General features: G+C 39.3%; 1 protein-coding gene across 3 annotated transcripts in view; it reads right to left on the bottom strand.

The window, feature by feature from the left end:
- Positions 1-12932, bottom strand: part of TTLL5 (tubulin tyrosine ligase like 5) — a 157605-nt gene that overhangs the window by 29009 nt on the left and 115664 nt on the right. For all 3 annotated transcript variants that reach the window (XM_063290128.1, XM_063290129.1, XM_063290130.1), the window contains one exon: positions 1884-2082. In XM_063290128.1, the coding sequence (XP_063146198.1) occupies positions 1884-2082 (199 nt within the window). The remainder of the gene's footprint in view (positions 1-1883; positions 2083-12932) is intronic.

Raw genomic sequence — 12932 nt, 5'->3', positions numbered from 1 at the left:
AGCCATAGACCTGATGGACATTATCAATCTATTGGAAGTTCCTTTTATTTTTTTTCCTTAGCAGTTTCCTTTCCAAAATGCTTTAGGAAACTATGACAGGGGTTAATTTTTGGCTTTCTTCTGCACCTAATGCTCACAACTGCAGGGAGAGGATTTTAGAAAACATGCTTGTAAAGCTAAGAAAATATGCTATAAAAACCATATTTTTGGACAATAGATTCAAGTGTGATATGATAAAGAAGCAAAGCAATTACTGTGCCATATTTGCCTACACGGAAGAAGTTGCCCAGTGTTAGGCTTCAGCTAAAGTTACTATTTATTACAAGGAACTACATGGGCTAGCTAAAATTAAGAGTTTACTATAGTAAATTTTCACTGTTTGTTTGTTTGTTTATTTATTTATATTTCAAATTTAGTCACAGCCCATCTCACTCAAAGAGTGACTCTGGACTCTTATTCTAGGTACAGTGAAAAAAGCATGCTAGTAAAAATAATTTCATGCATACTTCGTAATATGATGACATCTTTCAAGCTTTGAAGTTATAAAAACTAAAGCAAACTAGTAAATCAAAGAAATCAGACAGACTGCAGATATACTGGGGGAGAAAACCTATCTTTACAACAGTGATTAAGGTGTCGGACTAGGAATGAAGAGACCCAGGTTCCAGTCTACCTTCAGCAAAGAAGCCCACCAGATGACTTAGGCCGGTCATGCTCTATCAGCCCAACCCACCTCACAGAGTTGTTGTTATGGGGGGAAAACAGGAGAGGGAATACCCTCTTGAGTTTCTGAATGAAATGCAGGATATAAATTCTAATAAATACAAATGCAAGTAAAAAGAAACAGCATTATAGGATACAAAATCTAATACATCAATCAGTACAAAAATCTACAGGGCTATAATGTTGACAGAGACCCAAGAAAATGTAGTTTTGTTATTTAAACTTTCAAACTGATCTGATCTGATCAGAAATAGTACATTAATGAATGGGTGATGCAGATTTCTGTACAGAACTATGGCCTTCTGTTCCTGCTTGCCTTCTTGTGCAACCTAGCTGCTGTTAAGCTTTCTTTCTCTCTTTCCCCACTATTTCTTTATATGATAAAAACCTACAAGAATCTTTCAATCTGTAGGAATTTGTTGTTGCAAAATTACTATGCAAATCAAAATACAGGTAGTCCTTGCTTAATGACCATTCATTCAGTGACCGTTTGAAGTTACAACAGTGCTGAAAAAGGAGACTTATGACCAGTCCTCGAAGTTCTGGCCATCACAGCACCCCCTGCGGTCACGTGATCATGATCTGGGTGCTTGGCAACCAGCTTGCATTTAACAACAGTTGCAGCATCCCACGGTCACATGATCACCATTTGTGACCTTCCCTGCCGGCTTCCCACAAGCAAAGCCAATGGGAAAGCTGGCAGGAAAGGCCACAAGTCACTCCAGTAAGTCACTCGCACCCTCCCCTGCCCAGCAGTGGCCACCCCGGCCCCATTGCACTCATGCCGCACCTCAAAGGCCACCCATGCACCTTCCTTCACCTAGCAACAGCCACCTCCGGCCCTGCCGCACTCACACCAGTCACGCTTTATCTGCCTGCCAGCCTGCTTGCAAATCAGCTGGGACTAGCTTATTGACCCATGATCCTTGCTTTACGACCACATCATTTAGCAATGGGACTTCTGGTCCCAATTACCGTTGTTAACCGAGGACTACCTGTATATCTATGCTATATACCTATATATATCTATGCAAACCTTCATGATTTGTACAAAATAACCCTGGGCTTCTAATTTTTACCATATTTGGTTCAACTTTGTATGTGATTCTTTTTGCTTATAAATTCTCCAAATAATAGCTAGCCTCATGCATCTTAGTCACCTGATGCCGTGCTCGGCTCTGGTCCAAAAGCTGCCGTGACTGAAGCTTCTGTTGTTGGAGCTGCTGCAAGGCAAAGTGGAGCTGATAGCTGCCGAGGCTTGGTGGGGTCTTGGGATGCACTGGTTGGCTTCCTATCAACTTACTTTGTATGCTGTTTTCTGTATCCCCTTCCCAGGCAAAGCTGTCAGATTCTAGGGTCCTGCAATGAAAACAGTTTCACTTAAATGTTTACAGTGCCAGTGTAATAAGCCTGAATACAAAGAAAAAGCATGCCCAGTGATCTTTTTTCTTGCTGGCCTGAAAGTTATGAAAATGTTGCCAGTCCTACAAGAAAAAAGAACACGGCTCTCGCCATATCCTACCAATCAGAGAAAAAAAAAGTTATATGGGATATACTAAGAAATCTCTTGGGTAATGGGAATTTTGTGCTTACCATATATTCCTGTTCTTTAGAAACACAGGGAATAAGTCATTACTTTGGAGATACAGCCTCTCTTCTAATCAGGAAGCAGAGCCTACTACAGCTGTGTTTGTAGTCTGTTTATTACGGATGATTACCATGGAAATTATTTTTTTAATTGTATATTTTCTTGCTGAATGTCTAGTAGGATTTGATAAGAGTACCAAATTATGATACACACCCAAATCTTACCCCTTAATACCTAGAAAAGTTTGGAAACTTTAGGATAAGTAATAACATCAGCTACAACTTATTACACGGTAGGAGAATATCTACTGAGAATGTTTTTTATTCTAGGAAGTTTCAAGAAGATGATTTCAACAGATGTCTGTTGGACAATCTCAAAATAGATTTGCAGGTACACAAATCATTCTGATTCCTGGATTGTAAATTTGCTCAGCCATGCTATAGTATTCCATATTCCTGCCAGATGTTCTACCCTAACTGATCCCTGTTCATCTGCTGTGGCTTAGAACATGCAGGCCTATTATTGTAGAAATCATGATTTTATCCCTGATCCTGTTGTGATATAGCTTTGCTGAGGAGGTATTTCTGCAGACAAATACACATTGATGTCTTTTGGAATGCCTGAAATAGGCATTTTTTATAATTCAAACCAATTGATGCTTCCTTTGTTCATTTTAGCTATTCCACATGCCCCAAGTAATCATCTTTAACATGCCTGTTCAAAACCTTGAGTTGATACCTCAAGGATAACCTTTGGCAAGTGTTTCTCTTCCAACCATTATATTAATTGTCCTTAATTTGTCGTATCAACTTGTCAGGCTACCATGCAATCGTCTAAAATAGTAGGAGTATGTTCCTGCATTAAATCAATCTCAAGACATGATGTCTTGCATACTAAAAAGTTGTGGAACCATCATTAACCTAATCAGCTTTACTAAAGGAATCTGTTCCACAGTTGAAAAAGACATGGAATATGACAGTGTTTCATGCAAATTCCCCCATGGAGCCATCTTTTGTTTTTGGAGTCACTGAGTTTTTCCCAAGTACTTTCTATGAAAAATCCATAAATATCCTCTTCAGCCAAGTGTGGTTTGTACACCATCTTGGCTCTGGATCATGGCTCTAGAACAAATCAAGAGATTATCCAGGCATAGAAAAAAGAATTTATTCTCAAACTATGAATGTGATCAGAATTTTGGTGAACATCCCAAGGCTCACCATGACCCCAAAAGGAAAATCTATGAGAATCAACTAAATTTTCTGTGGAAAGGAGAGGTAGATGAATACTGAGAGTCCAATGGATGCTACAGTAGCTAATCTTGTGATTTAACAGATGATACTTTGGATTAGAAGTTCTCCATCCTTCATAAACCTGTTTATAAACCTGTTTAAATATACCCAATTTTGCACAAGTCTAAAATATTTCCTGCACAAAAGGGAACTTAGGTCCCGAAGTGTTGAAGTTGAACATGTTGGAATAAGTTATATCAAGTTATATGTGTTTTCCTAAGTTACACTGTTCTGCCAGCTATGACATTGGTATTAGTTTGGAATTTATTTTTAATTAGAGGTGTTGCAAAATAAATTACAGTAAATTCTCCTCTCTCTCTCTCACTCCTCACACAAACATACAAAAATCCAAATTGCAAAACCCCAGTTACCCAAGCTTTTAGATTGCTGAATGATATTCAAAAGCATTTTTAATATTTATATCTGGACCACGTGAATATATTAGGATGTTTGGTATATGCTAACAAATAAGGAAGAGGACACCAGGATAGAACAAATAACTATGTATGTATCTGGGTTATGAGGCCCCAAAAAGCTGAACTTGAGTTTGTCTCATTCATTATCCTAGCATTAACATTTTTCAGAAAGAAAAGTTCTCCAAATACACAAAAGTCTTTTCTAAAGACAAAACCACCACAACCCTGCTCTCTGGAGAGGGAGCCCAGCTGTGAAATACGATGCAATACGTCAGTGGAAGTTTCACTCTTTTGCTTTGAAGTTTGATTTCATGAGCCTTGCAGTGGCATTGCATTCTTCTAGAGCAAGCACATTTGTTCGGTGGAAAACAGGTGGTAGACTGACAGGCCTAGCAATATGAAGCTGATCCTAAGACCCAGTAGTTCCTGGAATGCAATCCAATTTAAAAAGTTGTGATTCCTCCTCTTAGCCTGTGCCCAGTCACCGTATGTTTTCTTGCTGCTACACTTTTTATTCCTGCTTTTTAAAAATATTTTCACCAGCAGATACTTGTTTTCCAAAGGTCGATACATAAATTTAGCAGCATTAAAACTTCTAATAATAGTATTAACAACAACATGGTTCTCTCATTGGGCCCTTTCTTATTGTTCTGTTCATCCTCAAGTCTATCAAAACACAGAATGCAAAGGGAAACTTTGTGATACTGTTAAAGTTGGCAATGTTTGCATAGATGCTATTCCTTTCTACTCTCTCAGGAAACTGTGGATGACAGAAGTCAAGTGTTCCATCGGTTCCAGGCTACAGCACCAATGCTTTTTAGCATTAAAAATGCACAATTGTTTTTTGTACTAAATGCTGCCAGTCTCTGATGTCTCCATTTCAGCACAAGCTATTAAAACATATTTGTTTCACACTTGTAAGCTAAACTGTGGACCTTCTTAGATTTTGTTCAAGGATACTGATGTATACTGTATGTACTATCCCATTCTGCTAAAGAGGAACTGGGACCTATTTAGTCACACCTAAATACACATACCTTATTACCAAATTTGTTCATTCCTTACTTTAGCCTAGACTTTGTTAATCCACTTCATACCCTAAAAAGCCTTGCTGATGCTCTGATTGATGTTCACTGTAGAAATGTGAAAGCTGGAAAGGAGGGGGCAGAGAAATTGTACAACTGAAAAATGGCAAAGCCACTGGGAGAGACATCATTCCACCACAGCTGATTAAACTAAGCACTGACTGGTGGCCATGGATTCTAATTCTGTTTACAGCTATAAATCATACATCAAAAATGCCCCCTGAATGGAACACCTCCTTTTGTTGCCCCTATATTTAAAAAGGAGGAGAGGCCCAATCCATCCAATTATGGCCCAATTAGCTAGTAAGCTCTATACTAGACATCTCAACTAGAAATTAATGGACTGGTTGGAAGAGACCATTCTTGCGGAAAAGCAAGCTGGGTTCTGAATAGGGAAACCATGGACCTGTGCTTGGTCATACAACATCTAATTGAGAAATATATATTCCACCCAGCAGGGCTTTGTATGTGGCTTTTATTGATTTTAAAACAGCCTTCGTCTCAATCTCCAAAGAACAATTGTGGTCAAAACTGGAAAGATCTATTGCTAGATGCTTGTTAGCACACATTAAAATGCTACTAAAATATTTACATCCAAATAAGACTTGACAACCAAGGACATCTTTCTGATCCAGTGCCTACTTATAAGGGTATAAAGCAAGGTTGTATTCTAGCCTGCTATTATTTAATTTCCATATTAATGATATGGTGGCAAGACTCACAAAATTAGAACATCCTCCTCCAAACCTTGCTGGTAGACCTATCACAATTCCCTTGTATCCAGATGATGCAACCATCATTTTTACTTCACCCATTAGTTTGAGGAGAGCCCTAAAATCAATTGCCTCCTACTGCATAGACAATGATTTAATAATTATGAAAAAACAAAAATTATGGACTAAATCAGCCTTTTAGACACAAACATATGTGTCAGATAAATGGGAATGATATTGAAGAAATTCAGGCCTTCAAATACCTCAGAATTGTTTTTCATGCCATGAGGCTCCAAATCCAGTCCCTAAAAGAGAAGGTCAGAAATGTAGCTGCCATACTAAGATTTTTTCACACAATAGGAGGTAATTATATACCTGCTGGACTAAAAGTATTTGAGGCCAAAGTAATATCACAGCTGTCCTAGGGCTTCTAAATATGTGCATTAGAACCATTAGAAACTGTACAATCAAGCTTCCTAAGGAACCTGGTTTTGGTTCCTCATTGTGTTCCTAACTCAACTCTTTGGGCTGAAGCTGGAATGGTTCCAATTAAAACTTGTGCCTAAATAGCACGCTAGTTACTGGCTCAAATTAATTTTCAACTCAGGTTCTCTGGCTTTTTGATTCTTCAAACTTTTTGGTGAAAATTACTTGTTGCTACCCTAAGCCATTACGGATTCTCTCCCGATGTATTGATTCCATTGGGATTTGATCAGGCCAAAGCATCTTTCAAGCAATGTGCCAGAGATATGGCCCTGCAAAATGATCTTAGCCAGGCTCCACCATTCCACTTCAGTGAACCCACCAAAAGTGTGTTGTTCCTGCACATTACCTCCGTAATATTGTCCCCACCAACACCAAAAGTGCTTTTACTCTTGCTTGCTGTTAACGTCCTCCCCTCCGCCCTCTTGGAGGAAAGGTTCTACAGCATACCAAAAGAGCTGTGGCTCTGCCCTTGTGGCAAGGGGGAAATTGAAACTGCGTCATGTGCTGCTGCGTTGCCCTTTTTTATAGAAATCTATGAGATACGTATATTTCCCCATGCATAACACAATACCCAGGCAGGCTGGAGGCTGATTACCTTAGTCTCTTGCTAGCTAACCAGGTGGCAGGGATTTCAGACAATGTATTCTGGTTCTGTGTCACAGCTCTGATTAAACATAAACAACTCCTACAAGTGAGGTGATACTGAGCCTTAACTGGGCTTCCACAACGCAATATATTTTCTCTCTTTTTTAATTTCCTCCCCTCTTTTTCTCTTTTCCTTTTAAATATACACATACCATTCTATGTTTTATTTTGCTATTTCTTTGTTAATAATAATAATAATTATTATTATTATTATTATTATTAAATTTATATGCTGCCTGACTCCCAGCGACTCTGGGTGATTTACAATTGTTAAAACATTTGAAAAACAGAGAACAAAGGAAATACAAAAACAGCACAAGACAAAGGGACATCGATGGCAGAGGGGAACGGAAAGGAAGAAAGGGCTATCAATCGTCTTCTCCAAAGGCCTGGGCAAAGAGCCAGGTCTTTAAGGCCCTTCGAAATCCCAGCAGGGTGGGAGCCATTTGAATTGGTTGGACCATAATTGCTTTAATTCCAACAAACCCTAACAGGGCTTCAGCAAGTATTCATTTCCTTCAGGGTAGCCAGTATAGATAAAATACAATATAAGATGTAATAAAAAAGACAAAACATAAGAAATAGCATCTTTTTTTCTACTAGAAAAGGATCTCGGACAGCTCTTCCCATTGAAGTGGTGCTCCTTTCTACCAGAACAACCTGGAAGGAACAAGGACTACTATATCCCCAATGAGACAGCTATCAAAGAGCCTAATTTATAAGCAAAACTAGAAAAAAACCTTGATATATAAAAAAATGGTGAACAAGGAATGAATAGCAAAGAAGACAGACTCAATATAACATTATTTCTACATGTACCCCATAAGCACAAGGGATGAGACAATGTTACCACAAGACTGTCTTCCTACCACTTCTTCAGATATACTTCATAAATGTTCTGATCATGCATTTTCTTTAGTATATTTTTTGCCACCAAACTCAGAAGGCAACCCCTGGCAGTTTATATCATTAAAAGATACACAGAATAAAAAACTTAACATTAAAATAATCAGAAAAAAATATTATAATACAGTAAGCACAATAGTGAACATTCATTCTCCAAACGCTCTCCAGAACTAAGCTTGAGTAGCCTCTGGAAGCTCCAGCAATGAGGGTGCCAACCTAACGTCCGAAGGGAAAATATTCCATAATATGGGGGCCACAACTAAGAAACATTGTCCGTGGTCCCCCTGCCTAACTGACCTTACAAGCCTGGGGGAACATTAAAAGATGGCAGCATGTGCCCTGGATGGGTTGGGCAGACTGCTTGTATGTGGAGGATGCAGTCCTGCAGGTATCTAGATGCCATTTATAAAGGACTTTACAGGTTAAAACCGACACTTTGAATTGCACCTGGAAATCTATTGGTTCCCAATGCAGTGACCGTAAAACAGTTCTGTGGTTACAATGACTTTGATTCACCAATATAGGAACCACTATACTTAGTACCAATTGCACTTTCCAAGCAGCCTTCAAAGGCAGTCCAAGTACAGCATATTGCAATAATTCAGGCAAGTGGTAACAGATACATGAATTAGTGTGGCTAGGTCCTTCTGCTCCAATAGAGCTGGCACTACTGCACCAGTCAGAGCTGAAGGAAGACTGCCTGGCCATGGCCTTTATTTGCTATCTAGCAGTAGCTGTAATTCCAGGAGGGTCCCCAAGTTGCAAAACTCCCTTCAAGATTATTGGAGCCAATAAAGATCCTTTCTGCACAGATTGTAACTCTGTCTTGCTTGGGATCAATTTATTTATTTTTATTTATTATAAATGCTTTTATGCCGTTTCAGTCATAATGACTTTAAGCAGCATATATAACATAATAAATCAACATTTATTAAAATTATATAATAACAACATAAAACTTTTTAACACCAAGCAACCAGATGAATTTTGGGTACATTTCACAACCTCACCTCAATCTCGGAATGCATATTTAAAAAGCCATTTTTAAAAGCTTCCTGAATGTAAGGGTGAGTATGTTTCATCCCATCAAGGGATGAAAGCGTCTAAGTACTGGTTCAAAACCACCACAGCATCAGCTGGCATTTTGTAAGATTCAACCTCAGGAAGGATATCTGCATATCCAGTCTGGAGCAGTTAGGTGGGACTAATATCTTGACTGATTCCTCCAATGGACAAGCCATTTTGCCCCCCCCCCTCCCTTAAACTGAAAAAGCAAAAGCAAAGCCTTTAATGTTAAAGTGAAACACAGCTGATGCTAGACCAAAAGATAGCACCATGGACTGTAAATGGAAACACCTGTAAAGGGCACCTAGTTCTTAGAGAAATGTAAAGATTCAGCAGTCCTTTTTGGACATTTTAAGGGTATCCCTATACACCTTTGGTTATGTCCATGTGGTGATGGCTCAATAGAAACTCTAAGCCATATTGTCATGTTCATCGTTTCAATGTTCTGAATACATCGTAACGTTTCGCATGTCACTTTCCTGATCCGTGTTTGCGGAGTGGAGATTTCCAGCCGTGCAAGGCTGTAATCTCCGTACTGCACTGTGGAATGTATGTTTGGGTTATTGACTGTGTTCAAGGTTACTTTCTCAGGCCGATGTGGGTGACGGTTGCTAACACCTGGGAGGGGGTGGTTGCTAAGCGGGAGCAAGGGCGGGACCAGGTTTGAAGCGAGGGTTTTTAGTTTGTATTTGGCGCGCTTTTGCTCATTCTCAGCTTTCTTTGTATTTGCACAATATTCTTTCAATAAATCAGTTATCCTTAAGCACCTGCTTGTGAGACTGAGTCTGTCAGAATAGGCAACCATTACACATATGTTATTATACTGTTCCATATATAAGGACTCTAGACAGACTCGTATATATCTGATTCTGAAGAAATTTCCAGGCAGGGAGTGTGATTTCTATTTAATGCTACTTCTTTCAGACAAGGACTCAAAAACATCCTCCCACGTTGCCCAGTTTAGTGCTACCATCTGCACGATACACCGCACCATTACTTAGGTTTACAATTCCTTAAAACAGTATTTTATTTTGATTTATTTTAGTATTTTTATTCTTAATTATTTTTAGATCCTATCATACTTACTATTTTTCATGTGTGTGTGTGTATAATAGTGTTATTACTAGATATTTTGATTGTATCTGGCCTTAGGGCTGTAATAAACTTGATTTGATTTGATTAGAGACATGCTGATTGAGTTTTCTGGATGCTACAAAATCCAATTTCTGTATGGAAATAATGATGGATTCCACCATTTCCATTCTGAAGCAATTCTTGTTAATGTTTTAATAAGCTCTTCTAGATCCAGGATTGCTTTTATGTCTCTACATTTCTTGAGAGACAAGGAAAATATTCATCAGATTATGGAAAGTTGTTGAAAATGTGGCACTGGCATAAGCCATTGAATTGCTAAGTGAATTGCAGACATGAAAATTTCATGCTTTGCTTGATTTCTGCTTGTATCTTGGCTTACCCCAAAAAAACATCCTGTTCCCCACTCCACCTTTGTGGGATTTTCCACATGAAGATCTCATTCTGGAACAGCTTTTCAAAGTATAATCTATTCCAGATGAGAGCTAGGAATAAGTAAAATCAGCACCCTTGCCGAGAAATACCATGGCTCTACCAGCCCTCATGAGGAAAGGAGCTGGAATGATCACAGTCTCCAGCCTTCCTTTCCTTCTCTTTCAGCTATGACAATATATGGAGGAAGCAGGGAATACATGTGATCCCAGAGTTCACGTCAGCCCTGTTTTATTGCAAGCAGGAAAAGCTAGACCAATGGCACTTTTTTCTCTTGCAGAAGCTTTGAAACAAGTTTAGCTCTGACACCAAAAGAAAGCACTACCAAAAGAAATGCCCTCTAGGAGTCCAGGGAGAACAATCTCATAACAGACTTCTCTATCAGAAATTTAGCTTTTAGCAATTAAGCAGAACTGAGCATGGGGATCTAGAACAGAATACTGGCACACATGATGTAGTGTCAAATATGTGCTCACAACACTGGATCAATGGTTTGAAATAATAGGGGAACTGAAACATTAGAAGGGAAACCTAAAGGCAGTCTGATTAAATGATTTCAGCATTCATTTCCAAACTACATGTGATTTGGAGGAATTTGAGATTAAGCTGCTAACTTAATCTCAGTCAGCACTCTTTGGAAAGAGGAAAGGTAGCTGGAGCACAGGATTAGAAAAAACAAAAGGCTCAGGGGAGTTTTGTAGGTGAAGGAACAAGCTGACCTCAGACCTTGTCTAAAGGATATACACCAAGTTAACACAGAGGTGATTTTCCAAGTGTATGCTAATTACACCTGCTGCAAATGCAAGCTTGTTTTTTTGCTGGAAAGAAAATGAAAGATGTGAAGCTTTTTAAAGCCTAATCAGATAAGGTGAAGAGTGCATAGGTACTGCATGTGATATGAAGGTGAGCAGAATGAGAGCAGGAGTTCAGAACAGAGTAAATTGTCAAGGAGTTGAGTAGAAAGGGGACCCAAAAAAGGAAGAAGACACCCCAGTGGAGTTAAGAGCATTTGGAGACATGTTTAAAGAATATGGATTAACCAGGAGGAGGTCCCTGCCACTGGAGCTGAGCAACCAATTTCATGCTCTGGACGTGGAAAGTGAGTTTCAATACCCTGAAATAGTTTTTTAACTCCAGCCTCTGGAAAGGTTCACTTCACTTCACTTGGATCAACAAAACTGAGGAAGAAAATAGAATAGCAATGGTGGGAGAATCATTATTGGAAGATGCATCTATCTGCAGATCAGAGAAGCTAATGTGAGAAGTGTGCTGTCTTCCTCATGCAAGTATTCAGTGCATGATGGGAAAATTATCAAAGCTCATTAAATCAGCTGAGTGTTCTCCATTTCTGTTTATCTACAAACAGACTAAACATACTGCTAGAAGAGGTGAAGAATAGATTTAAGGGACTGGACTTAGTAGATAGGGTCCCGGAAGAACTCTGGACAGAAGTTGGCAGCATAGTTCAGGAGGCGGCAACAAAATACATCCCAAAGAAAGAGAAAACCAAGAAGGCAAAATGGCTGTCTGCTGAGACACTAGAAGTAGCCCAAGAAAGAAGGAAAGCAAAAGGCAACAGTGATAGGGGGAGATATGCCCAATTAAATGCAAAATTCCAGAGGTTAGCCAGAAGAGATAAGGAATTATTTTTAAACAAGCAATGCGCGGAAGTGGAAGAAGACAATAGAATAGGAAGGACAAGAGACCTCTTCCAGAAAATTAGAAACATTGGAGGTAAATTCCAGGCAAAAATGGGTATGATCAAAAACAAAGATGGCAAGGACCTAACAGAAGAAGAAGAGATCAAGAAAAGGTGGCAAGAATATACAGAAGACCTGTATAGGAAGGATAACAATATCGGGGATAGCTTTGACGGTGTGGTCGGTGAGCTAGAGCCAGACATCCTGAAGAGTGAGGTTGAGTGGGCCTTAAGAAGCATTGCTAATAACAAGGCAACAGGAGACGACGGCATCCCAGCTGAACTGTTCAAAATCTTGCAAGATGATGCTGTCAAGGTAATGCATGCTATATGCCAGCAAATTTGGAAAACACAAGAATGGCCATCAGACTGGAAAAAATCAACTTATATCCCCATACCAAAAAAGGGAAACACTAAAGAATGTTCAAACTATCGAACAGTGGCACTCATTTCACATGCCAGTAAGGTAATGCTCAAGATCCTGCAAGGTAGACTTCAGCACTTCATGGAGCGAGAATTGCCAGATGTACAAGCTGGGTTTAGAAAAGGCAGAGGAACTAGAGACCAAATTGCCAATATCCGCTGGATAATGGAAAAAGCCAGGGAGTTTCAGAAAAACATCTATTTCTGTTTTATTGACTATTCTAAAGCCTTTGACTGTGTGGACCATAACAAATTGTGGCAAGTTCTTAGCGGTATGGGGATACCAAGTCATCTTGTCTGCCTCCTGAAGAATCTGTATAACGACCAAGTAGCAACAGTAAGAACAGACCACGGAACAACAGACTGGTTT

The sequence above is a fragment of the Candoia aspera genome, chromosome 1 (assembly GCF_035149785.1).
Source record: "Candoia aspera isolate rCanAsp1 chromosome 1, rCanAsp1.hap2, whole genome shotgun sequence".
In the NCBI taxonomy this organism is placed as follows: Eukaryota; Metazoa; Chordata; class Lepidosauria; order Squamata; family Boidae; genus Candoia; species Candoia aspera.
The sequence above is the reverse complement of the archived record's forward strand: the minus strand, read 5'-3'. Positions and strand labels throughout refer to the sequence as shown.